This window comes from Gymnoscopelus microlampas, assembly GCF_963454915.1.
Source record: "Gymnoscopelus microlampas genome assembly, chromosome: 2".
Taxonomy (NCBI): Eukaryota; Metazoa; Chordata; class Actinopteri; order Myctophiformes; family Myctophidae; genus Gymnoscopelus; species Gymnoscopelus microlampas.
In genome coordinates, this window is record NC_139939.1 from 26,360,197 (window position 1) to 26,372,959 (window position 12,763).

Consider the following 12,763-nt stretch of genomic DNA (forward strand, 5'->3'; position numbering starts at 1 on the left):
TTTGTACGTTTGGGTCCCGGGTAACCACCAAATGTCTCATTTGGGTCTCGAGGGTCTGGTGTGATTGAATTCTTGAACGTGTAAAATGGAGTCCAGAACACTGAAATAAATAAACACTGAGGAATTTGCAGTGCAGTTCACCAATCATTACTGTATGTATGTAACCTAATCGACACTAGAAGTTTCATGAGGAGCTCACACAGCGCTGTGTTAAACTTCTTTAGGAAGTCAACGAGAAACATTCAGATAAGTAGTATCCTAGACACAAGTAAATAAATGTTACTCCATCACCAGTTATCTTTGTGTTAATCATTCACTTTTTATTGTACCACCAGTTGGAGGAGGCAAACGGAATATTGTCTTCAGGTTGTAGGAATACGGTGGTGGCATTAATGACCAGCGTGCATTACAGTAGCAGCATTTGGGTTGGACAAGAAACCACAATATTAATAACAGAGTGGAAAGCACATCTAAGCGGGCCTAAACAAGCTTCTTCCACACAGCAAAAGAATGACATTTGTCAGTAATGAGGATATGGGCTGAGGATTGAGTGTGTGTACATGTGTGTGTTGTGTGATGTCCATCACTCACATTTACCACGTGACAATATTAACTCTGTGTGATGATCTGTACAATGGACAAGTCAGGGTTTCAGTTAGTTTATAAACCCACTTTTTTATTTCTCTCTTTGTCTTGAGACTTTAGAATTGTCATCTGTTAATGTATGTTTCTTGTTGTTATGCCTGGCACTACGATCCAGCAAGAGTAGTGGAGTATGAAGTGAAATACAACTACAATCGAATATCATCATTCATTGCTTATCTCTGGAATGATTGTCCCTGCAGAGCAGAGTTCACCTGATGCATAGGAACACGGTACAGTAAAAAAAAAACAAATAATCGCAAACATAACTGCAAACATAGTCTATGTATATTATATTTCTGGATATTCAACACGGTCACTGTCATCAATGGAACGATTGCTCGTCCATGGATGCTGTCAACAGCTGTCACACACACTGACATGTGGAAACAGTGACCACCAGTGGTTTTTAAATTGCACTACCATTTAAATGCAATCACATATAAAAAAATAATGAGAAATCCCAACTGTATGACGTTGCTACTACAAATATGGTGACAGGAAAACTCCCTCAATGTACATAATGTTAACAGGCTGCATCTATGGAATATATTTCAAAAAAAATCTTACAGCACTCACATGTTCCAGAGCTTGTAACTCCAATTAAAAACAAAATAAAACAATAAGTAAAATGCTAAAGTTAGGATCTATGCTGCTACAAGTATGAAGTAAACAGAATATTGTGCTAAAATAGGAATCACAAATACCACAGGTAATTGTCAAGCGTTAGCATAGATTTTAAAACCCATTTCTGTCTTTTGTCTGAGGTAATAACAATGTGGAAATTATTGTCAAAACATATTTCAAGAATAATTTCATTGTGAAAGAAATTAACATGCATACATATCTATTTAAGATAAAACAGTAAGTCTCTTCTTTAATAGTTGCCTATCTTTATACAGTACACCTGCAAAGAGCGATACTTTGAAGTTATTACAGATTTCCTTAGGATTTACTATTATTCAAGCCAGAATTATGATAGATTCAAAGTGTGTTTACCAAGCGGAGTGAATGCTTTAAGTCCTGTTTCAGTCACATTATCTGATGTTAAATAAGTCAGCCTATACTGAATGAATGACCAGTCTATGCAAGCTCTGTAGAAAATAGCCTTTTAGTCTACATGTAAGCTCAACATGAGCTGGACGTGATTGAAGGAAGCCTGACACACGCGCACACGTTTCCACACAACATACTGTATGGCACACGCACAACCTGAAACTAAGCACACACGCACATGCACACACACATACACACAGTGGGAAACGATAGCTCTGTGTCATTTGTGGACATATTTAATGTCGAGGTTGCTTTTTGTGAAGTTGATGATGCTCAACATGTTAGATGAGGTCATTAATACTGTGCAATTATCAAGTTTGATTATCTGTAAAATTGGTAACAATAAGAAACATAAAGCCTGTACTATCTTAGTTGTGCATCGCGTCTTGCACCGATAAAAAGACGATCTACAAGCTCGCATTTGTGAGCTTGTAGATTGTTATATATTCGGTGCAAGACACCAGCGTACAAAAGGATAAGTCAGGTACAACTCCACATTCATTTGTGCCGAGTCAGCACTTTCAATACAACCGCCCTCCCTAATCCCCTGAACAGTATCACAGACATGTCTAAATATTTTTTTAGGGGCCAAAACTCCCATATCAAAAGCATAACTGAAGCTGTGTTTGAGGTCAAAGGGTGTATGATCATACATACAGCATGAGAGGAAAGAGAAGGCGAGAGAGAGATAGAAACACAAGGACAGAGGAAACACAAGGAAAATTTTGCTTGTGGATGGTTGCGGCTTTTCAAAAAAAAAAGAAATACACATACATACAGTACATCCATACAAATATATCTGTCAATTTAAAATACAGTGATTTTTTAATTATCATTATTCATAATCATCTTTTAAATAAATTGTGGTTCATTGCACTTTGTTAAAATAATTAATTATATGATTTATCTTAAAGGCAATAGTGTGATTCTTTTTTAAAAAGGTGAAAAAGATATTGTACCATAAGCCTGATTTAGGATAATAGTAAAAATAACAAGATCTGTAATATACATCTGTAAAGGACCCTCACCTATTCATATACATGAATGCATGTGCATCTCTACAGTATATATATGTTGCATGTCTTTTTGATATGACACGTGTACCCCACACAAACATCTGCAGTCATGCTCATGCATGTTTGCAGGCCATTTTGTCATATCTGTCTCAACACATACATATATACATACATTTCTTTATAAAATAAATAAATACAGGAAAACATTCTTGGTTCATGGTTTCATGGTTTCTTTCAAAGCGGTATCTGGTACAGTCTTTGACCAACCATTGCTTGTCTGCTTGTATGGGTGCCTGATTTTAAAGTGTTTCGAGTTGGATTTAACAGTCAACTGAGCCTCCCTGAAAAATGCACTGATGGGGAGTTGTTTTTTGAATGTGTATTTTCATGATTGAGTGTGTGTGTGTGTGTGTGTGTGTGTGTGTGTGTGTGTGTGTGTGTGTGTGTGTGTGTGTGTGTGTGTGTGTGTGTGTGTGTGTGTGTGTGAGTGTGTGAGTGAGTGCGTGCGTGCGTGCGTGCGTGCGTGCGTGCGTGCGTGCGTGCGTGCGTGCGTGCATGTGTGTGTGTGTCTGCGTGTGTGTGTGTGTGTGTGTGTGTGTCCAGTGTATTATAAGGAGGGACCAAAGTCTTTGGTCTGAGGAAAAGGTGCTGTGTGCGCACATACGCACATGTGTGTGTGTGTGTGTGTGTGTGTGTGTGTGTGTGTGTGTGTGTGTGTGTGTGTGTGTGTGTGTCTGTCAGTGAGCGTATCAGGGGAAGGGATGGGACTCGCATTCACGCTGTTGTCCAGAGGTCCAACTCACCACTATGGAAGTAGATCGATTGTCCCAAACAATGAAGCTCAGTCTTAAGTGTTGTCCAAGCGCACCCTCTGTAAGAGAGTGCAGTACAAACAAGGGGTTCAGGTAGCGATGAACCCAGGACCCCCAACACTCCCTTAAAGGTCCTCACAGGCTGGGGGGGCTGTTGGTTCGAGCAGGACCCTCCAGTTTCCCTAATCTCCATCCTCACCCATCCCTCCATGTTTGTCAACAAGACGGGGTGGAGCTTCTGGGTGGGGGGTGGGAGGCGGGCATGCAGGTGTTGGCTGTAGGCCCACTGAATGAGGGCTTGACCGGGTCTGTCCTCTCCTCCTGTCCTCCCAATATCCACCAGGCTCTGCAGGGGCTAGATGGGTCCCTCGTTGTGGGCACTGTGGTTACTTCTGCTAAGGCCCACACAGTTCTGCTGTTGGTTGAGCAGGTGGGACGACTCGTTGGCCACCGCTGTCACAACAGCCGAGGTGACACTCCCCGTGCAGACGGTGGTCACGGTGGGGGTCTCCACTCCGTCATGGAGCTCTGTCAGCGTGAGCTCAATCTTGGTGAACTCACTGTCCGTGGACTGGGGCGTCTTGTCCATGCGCGACGCCATAAGCGCGTTCTGGTACTGCTGACGTGTAACCTGTGGAACATCAGACATGTGTTACTGTACAGTTGATATTAACACTAGTAGTATTGTAGAATAGTATAATAATAAAAATTATAGTATCATTTGTAGACACAGGAATGAAGGTAACTTGGTACATAAGTAAATGTTTGTGTGTATGTCTTTTATTGTCTCTGCCGTAGGCTGGAGACTATGTTCTCTTTTTTTTTTTTACAATTATGAAAATATTCACGTTGGGGTTACGATTAAGGATTTAGGTGTTATGTTTAGGGTTAGATTGAGGGGTTAAGGTTCGGGTTAGTTTTAGGTTTAGGGATTAGGATTTTGAGGTTAAGGTTGGGTAAGGTTGGGCAAAATGGCTTTGGAAAGATTTCTGACCAGTGATGGGGAGAACAAGCCAAAGGAATTGATTGGTTCGGACTAGTCTCAATATGACAGGCGATTATACTTGTGTACTTTTTTGATGTAGCTTTAGCTTAGCTCAACTAGTTCTCTCTCAATGGTAGCTTTGCTGTAGTATAGATATTTCCAGTGTAGAGTAATTGGTAGCTTAGTTAACTACATTTTCAAAGTAGTTTCCCCAACACTGGGCGGCAGTGCTCAGGAGGTAGGGTGTGCTTGAGCAAGACGCAGAACTCCTAACTGCTCCCGATGATCAGGTTGTTGCTTTGCATGGTGTCCTCCACTGTCGGTGTGTAACTATATATATATATATATATAATATATAAATTTACCATTTACGCTGGTGGTGCACACCAGGATACTGACACCATATTACTGACACCAGGATACTGACACCAGGACCATGAAACTGACACCATGTTACTGACACCAGGATACTGACACCATGTTACTGACACCATGTTACTGACACCAGGACCATGAAACTGACACCAGGATACTGACACATAGCATCACAAATAATCAAATATTAGACTTGTCTGACAATTTATGGGTTATGCAGTAATGTAGTTATCACAAAAGTAAACTATCTTGAATGCATAAGGACATTTCCACAAGGCTTCATTCATTAGTTGAGGCAAGGTGATATGAAGTATGTCTCAAGACTACTCAAGATATAAAATACATATCAATTTGAGATATGTATTTTATGTATTTCAAATACAGAAAATACAAGATCGGAAAGTATCTTGACACACAATATCTAATAAAGAGAGAAAGAGCGAGATACCTTTATATACTGTAGGTCTGAGCCGGCCCTGACTGAGTAGTCAGGCATATAGATCTGCAGAAAGGCATTGAGTTGGTTGTTACTGCTGGCCAGGGTTGGGGTGATGGCATCTATCCGATCACTTCTATTCAAAGAGTCTGAGTGGTTGAGTCCAAACGGTCGCGGTGGAGACTTATTCTCTGTAAGGAGAATACAGGAGGCTTTTAAAACACATGATGCACATCGTGGAAGAGCTTCAGGAAGTCTGAGTTATTACTCTTTTCTGTGGTTGTTCCTACATTACAGGAAAGGACACACACACACACACACACACACACACACACACACACACACACACACACACACACACACACACACACACACACACACACACACACACACACACACACACACACACACACAGGAGCATTCATTTAACTCGCCCGTAAGGGTCCATTTTCAGACTTTAAATTACTTTTACTGTGGACGATGATAGATATTTTTTCAACATGCACAGTAAAATCCTCACTGTGAGTGAATACAAATGTAACAAAATGGCAATTTTGGTAACTCTTTCATGACTTTGGAGAAAACAAAATAAAGAAAAAATCAAACCATTAAGGGGGAAATGGTCTATGTTTGTGTATGTGTATGATATGGCTGAAGCTATGAATAGACAACTAGAAAAGTGCGCTCCTTGGAGCACAGATCTCCGCCTGGCCGGGTTGCCTTCCCAGGGCTGTGTCAGTTGTGGGGTGCAGCTGTCAGAATAATGAGGAAGCTGTTTCTATGTCACAAGTTTGTATGAACTAGTTTGTATGACAGACGGTGCATCTGTTCACGTTTGTGGTGCCCCCTATGGACAGAAGTGAGAGCGGTTTTGGAGGTGTGCTTTATAGAGGCCCCTCAACATGCAATTCCACTTTGGGTATTACTAGTTACGCTCATGATATGGAGTTTTTTTAAGAATGAGCCCTGCACACAAATTTGTGAAGGCAATTACAGGAACAGTAAACAGTATGGAGTATCAACAACCTGTGGTCACTGTCACATGTTATTGTCACATTGTCCAGCGGTGCCCGAGATTAACTGCTCACCAGGTGTTGAATTACCCTTAACATTCCATGGCAGGTTTTGTACATAACTGCTCCCTTCTAGCCACAAAGGGTTGTTAGATCAGAGTACTGGTGAATGTAATTGACATTGTTCCAAGTTAGACATCAGATAACAAGTATAGTTTCTTGATGTTAAACTTAATCTATATTGTTTTTTTAGAGTGGGGTGGGTTTCATTGGTAATGAGTCGGTGGTCTCCAGTGATGCTGTCGGCCCCCAAATAGATTACTTGTTCTTTTTGTTTTAATTAAAGCAAGATTATGTTTTCCACTTCTTAAAGAAGCCTAGTGAAAATTATACACAACAAAGTGGAAAAGGCTTGGGCAGGCTAATGCTACTATTCTGACTGGAATGTATGTAATCCCACGTTTGAGAGAGAGAGAACGTACGTGTGTGTGTGTGTGTGTGTGTGTGTGTGTGTGTGTGTGTGTGTGTGTGTGTGTGTGTGTGTGTGTGTGTGTGTGTGTGTGTGTGTGTGTGTGTGTGTGTGTGTGTGTGTGCGTGCGTGCGTGCGTGCGTGCGTGCGTGCGTGCGTGCGTGCGTGCGTGCGTGCGTGCGTGCGTGCGTGCGCGCGTGCGTGCGTGCGTGTGTGTGTGCTTGCGTGCGTGTGTGCACGTGCGTAGCCGTGAGTGAGTGTGTAGCCGTGAGTGAGAGTGTGTGTGTGCGTGTGTGTGTGTGTGTGTGTGTGTGTGTGTGTGTGTGTGTGTGTGTGTGTGTGTGAGTGTAAGACATAGGCATGCATGAAGATCAGACGCAGTAGGCCAAAGACCTGGCATGTGAACTCTTGTGTATTAGTACTCTACTTTCTAGGGGCCAGAGGGGCCAGGTCAATACAGCAATACTATGGTGTGTGGGGACATGACTGCACCTATCTGCACGTGCAAATGCACAGTCAAACGTGTGCCCTCAGGAGGGCACATAGTGGGGGCCACTTGGAGAAAAACAAGTAAGAGGTGCACTGTAGGTCACATGAGGTAGAGTAGATGAAACAAACACTTTGTGTTCATTTAACCCGCCCGCATGGTTAACCTTTTACACTTTCAGACTTTAAATGAACACTCCTGATTTGTCTGTGAATGATAATAATAATAGGTATAGTAAAATCCTCAGTGGTAACTTATCAATTTGTAACTCTGAAGGGGTGTAAAAAGTATACAAATGTAACTACAGTAAATGGACAATTGGGCATGTCAGGGTCCATTTGGTTACATTTGTATACTCTCAGTTGAGTTAACACTGGGGGTTTACTGTGTGTATACTACACATGGGCATGTGTGCATGCATATGTTAAGTATGTGAACATAGGAGAATGTGAATGCACATGGATGAGCACACAGTGGTTGTCTGGGGGGGGCTGTAACTGTAGGTCTTGTTTATGTAGTTGGAGGGTTAACGGGGCCTCCAGTCTCCAAACACCATTCACCCACTTGACTAATGGCTCTGGAGAGGAAGGTGTTAAGTCTCAATTTCTTTCACCTTTTCTCTTCTCTTCTCTTCTCTTCCCTGTCTTTCTCATAAATACACAGTACTGTATACATACTTTTGAACGTTAACTCACTTAACGGTCATGAAGTCACCTCAAACACAAGTTAGCACAGAGCAAACACGGAGAAGGAGAAGCAAACAAAAGAAATATAAACTAATTAAAATAAGTCAAAAACACACATGAGGCTCGTAGATGTTAAAAGCATGTAAAGGTGTGCTTGTAATGCGACAAAACATGCTGCATTGGTGTTAGATGAAAGGAGGGATGGGATAGATAGACAAGGGCTGTGTCCGAAATCATTCACTCAGTCACTACTCCCTACTGTATGTAGGGAATTCTATGTAGAGGACTGTGTAGTGAACTCATTGGCAAAATGGAGGGAAAAAATAAAACACATTTGCAATAGTCCAATCAATTGTACCCTACTTTTCACAATGCATTGTGGGATACAAATGTGTTCACTATAGATCAGGGTTCCCCAATAGGCGGCCCGCGGGCCATTTGCGGCCAGCGAGAGGCAACTGTGCGGCCCGCGACGACTGTCGTTTTTTTTGAAAAATAATAATATCTGTATTACTGTTCAAGCAGACCAACAAACACATCTGTAAGTCAATTGTTGATTCTAGACTTATTTAGATTTTCAGTATGTACAACTGGCTGCTGTTAATCTGTATTACTTTTCAAGCAGACTTATTTTGTTTCCAGAGTGCATTTTTTCCTTTGGTGACCCTCAACACAGGATTTAAGAATCCCAGGCCTAAAATAACACAGTGTCAAATTAGCTCGATTAGAGAAAAAAAACAAATAAAAAACTAAAAATGTTGCGCACGCGTGCTTCGCGCGGTGCACGATTTCGGCGCGCGGGCACAATGTCCCTGGCCCTTGGCTTCGTACCCGAGACATAATTTGGCCCTTGGGGAAAAGTAATTGGGGAACCCTGCTATAGATGATATAATAATACTCACTATACAGTCTGACACCAAATAGAATGGCATAATCACTACATAGTGCAGTAGTGAGTGACTGGGACACAGGCAATCAGTGAAGGAAATGAGGAAGACAAGGTTACATTACCTGGAGATCCTGCTAATGACTCAGCCCTACTGACAACAAATGTACGAGACAGAGACAGAGGGACTAGAAGGAGAGAGATGAAGAAACACATGAGGGGATGGGAGGGGAGGGAGGGGAAAAGTCTGTCACCACAGGTGAGGAATAATGTAGAAAAAAGAAACCACCTGAAAAGGTAACTATCTGGGGTTGTTGTTAAAGACACTATACACGCCGGAAATGGTTGTATCGAATATACAGTACTACCTATCCGCTTAATTAGTCTTGACTGTGACTGTATGATAAAGTCAAACATTACCCACTGCCTTCCAACTTGTGAAATCATGCTCCATCTTTTGCACTTCACACCAGAATATTATGTTGTTGTACTGCAGTGCTGCTGCTTGCTGTAAACGCCCCTTCATGCACAGCAAGGCCAATCAACCAGTGAAATTGATGTAATTCTACCCTTTGGCCAGCAGGCGTCTCTGACATCCCATATTCACCAAATAGCTGCATGCAGTTTATGAATGAGTAGCTGTGGGGGCTCTGCAGAATAAAGGACATTACTGTGTGACAGCATTGTCAGAGAAGAGATGCCATGTCAGCACAGTGCCAAAGACTCCCACTAAATTTCTAATAAGAGCTGGGTACTTCGAGTTCACACTGCAGGACCACTCAGTGACGCTTGCTCTGGATGTGTTGAGTAACGCAGAAAGTAGCCAATGTTATGCTATCCCTGTAACACTTATTTACAAGGTATTCCATCATGGAGGAACCAAAAGTGGAGGTGAAGTACCAAGGCAGCAAAGATATAGTAGCATCTTTGCTGCCTTAGTGACACAGCCAACCAAAGTGCTAACCTGAATAGCAGTATCTGATCTGGGTCACATCAGACCATGTGGTGCTATCCATAGAAGAGCCAGCTTTAAAACACACTAATCAGTTCCCCATTCTGTCGCAGCCAACAGGGGTTTGTTTGCCATTTAAGCCTAATTCATACTTTGTCTCACAGACACGTCACTCGAGACTGTGCGACAAAGTATACATTCACGTTTTCCCTTGTTCTGGATTCTCTGAATGCTCTCCATATGTAATCCTCTGTGCTTTATCTCCATCCAACTATAAAAAAATAAATCACACAATTATGGTGGACTGCTCCTATCCCTATATAAGACCTCTTTGTACTCTTTGTATGTGCACAAGTTCCTGGGGGTACACATGAACAATAAACTGGGCTGGACTGACAACTCTGTGGCCCTCTACAGCAAAGGACAGAGCAAACTGTTCTCTTCTTTGCTGGGGTCTGTTGGGTGGGGGGTAACATCAACACAAAGGATGCCAACAAACTGAACAAGCTGGTGAGTAAAGCCTGGACAGTCTGGAGGTGGTTGTGGAGGGGAGGATGAGGAGGTAGCTGGACGCTATCCTGGAGAACCCCTCTCATTCCCTCTATGATGTGCTGGTGGGGATGAGGAGCCACAGATTTACCCCCGGCATGCCACAAAGCGACTTGGACAGTCCTTTGTGCCAGTAGCTATATCAGGCTCCACATCGAAGCCTGACCCCCATTATGTTCTGCACTGTTCTTTGGAATTACTGGCACACTTGCACATGGGCTACTGGGGTGTACACTGTTGTGAGACCTAGTTATTTTCTCTCATACAACCATTGTTGATAAACTATGCTCATTATATTCATATTCAATGTTGATAAGACTGTACACATTATCCAGATACTAGCTGTTAAAGGCCTGCCAGACAATATCAGTCACACTGTTGAGAGTATGTACATACAGTATATCGATGTATATATTAACTGGAGATAGATGTAAATTCATGCATATATTTACTAGAGATACATTCTATATTGATACTTATATCAATAAGTTAACTCAGTCCGACCAAGTGCAGATACAGTATCCAGTATCTAGTATCAGACATATATTTATTTGATTTTGATTTGATCTTATTCTCCCTATCCAATGTTTCCCTCTTACTGCTGTTGCTGCTACGACTGAATTAGCCTATTGGGATCAATAAAGGTTTATCTTTACACTGTAATAAGATAAAAAAAACATCCTTTTAGTGTCTCCTTTTGAGGTTGATGAAATGTTGAAGTAAAAGGAATATAAAACATTGAATGCAGTCTTTCTATACAGAGTATGAACGACAGGAAGGTAGAGAGAGGCCTTACCTGGTGAAGCTGTGAGAGCCATCATCCCGTAGGAGGAGAAAGGCCCTGCTTCGAACTTCATTCCCTCTTTCCCAGCCTCCACCTCCACCTTTCCCTATGGGACAAGAGATTATTATTTAGATACATACAATCTTTCTCATCATGTTTATTTCTACCTGTGTGTCCACATACCTGGAGGATGAGTATGAAATAGTCAACAGGCTTGTTCCTGTGGAAGAGGTAATGTTCGGGTGCCCGCTTGTTCTTCTCGTCATACTTCAGATCTTGGATGACATTGGGATGCTTTAACAGACGCAGGAGAATCTTTTCTGACATCTGCACCGGCCCAAACGACTCAATCTCTAGAAAAGAGATAAGAAGCAAAACAATATCATAACGCATTTCAAACATATTATGCAATGCTATCTCACTCCGCATTGTAAACACAGTGCTGCGTTGACATCAAAAATACTTTACACAGGCTCACTAACGAGCATTAAGTGATCAATCTTTTTTGTTTTTAGTTTTGACAATTTCCCCCTCTTTTCTCCCTGCCAATATTGCCCACACACTTGTGTAGTCTTGTCACCGCTGACCCCTACTGGTTGGTCTTTTGACTTGTTGGTCCCAGGGATGGTATTGAAACCATGTACATTCATCCAACTAAACACATGGAATCGCCTGCCTCTTCTTTTCACCGTGCTAGTGAGGAGCCTCACCAGGAAGATGTAACGCACACAGAACACACTATTCCTCACAGTTCAACACCCCTGCTGACAGGCACCCTTGACCAACCTGTAGGAGTTGATGGTGCAGAGACAAAGATTTCCCTCCCCACCCAGCTTCCCTCTGGCGGACATGGGTAACTGTGTTCGTTTATGTTTATTAAAGAAAGGATCTCCATTAGTGACACATGAATGAGCCTCTAGTCTTCCTGTTGTCCTGAACAAAGCAAATACAATACAATACAGATATGCAGTTAAGTATAAAAACAAAAAAATAATAATACTAAAGAAAAATGTACATTATAAAATCAAATAAAAACATTCAGTCTAATTAAACAAATACACAAATGTTACTTGGCAATATATCTCGTACCAAGTAATTGGAAATTGCTATTGACCTGTATATAACAGTGAGTTCAAGCAACTTTGTTCTTGGCACTGGGAGTACAAAATGATGTTACCAGAAGCAACAGAGTAGTATTCTAAATGAGAACCAGAACCAAGTTCTGTGAGATCGTGCTCGTATAGACGCCCGGCCAAGGACCACGAAGGATTCGACCCCTAGGAATTTTACCCCTGCACCACCAGAGCACTCTGTGAAGTGATCTATCCTGATCAGGATTGGTCAAGTTCAAGTTCAACCATGTGTGAGGCCAGTCAGCTCCTTCAAATCTGTGGCGGTGATATGTGGCATCTGGCTGCTGGCTCCACCACCAGGAACTAAACTCCCTAATAGCCTTTAGGGGGTTCTTAATCAATGCTTAGCTGCTAGGTCAAAGTTCTAAAGCAAATCCAACTGCAGTAAGGTATAATCAACTGCTGCTACTGGAGAAGTCGGGCATTCCACATTCAGAAATCCGTTTCCCAAGGGAAAGCGGGTGACATTTTTCACATTTTAC

The 12,763-nt window shown here is 42.1% G+C and overlaps 1 protein-coding gene across 3 annotated transcripts in view; it reads right to left on the reverse strand.

Annotated features, from left to right (window-relative positions):
• Positions 1 to 3,476: 3,476 nt before the first annotated feature.
• Positions 3,477 to 12,763, reverse strand: part of cnnm2b (cyclin and CBS domain divalent metal cation transport mediator 2b) — a 48,227-nt gene continuing 38,940 nt past the window's right edge. The window contains exons 4-8 of one of the 3 annotated variants that reach the window (XM_084076948.1): positions 11,332 to 11,501; positions 11,161 to 11,254; positions 8,989 to 9,051; positions 5,335 to 5,513; positions 3,477 to 4,157 (exon numbers count right to left, since the gene is read on the reverse strand). In XM_084076948.1, the coding sequence (XP_083933074.1) occupies positions 3,882 to 4,157; positions 5,335 to 5,513; positions 8,989 to 9,051; positions 11,161 to 11,254; positions 11,332 to 11,501 (782 nt within the window). In that variant the 3' untranslated portion in view covers positions 3,477 to 3,881. Of the gene's footprint in view, positions 4,158 to 5,334; positions 5,514 to 8,983; positions 9,052 to 11,160; positions 11,255 to 11,331; positions 11,502 to 12,763 lie in introns of all 3 variants that reach the window. The other 2 variants (XM_084076949.1, XM_084076950.1) reach the window with 2 other exon arrangements.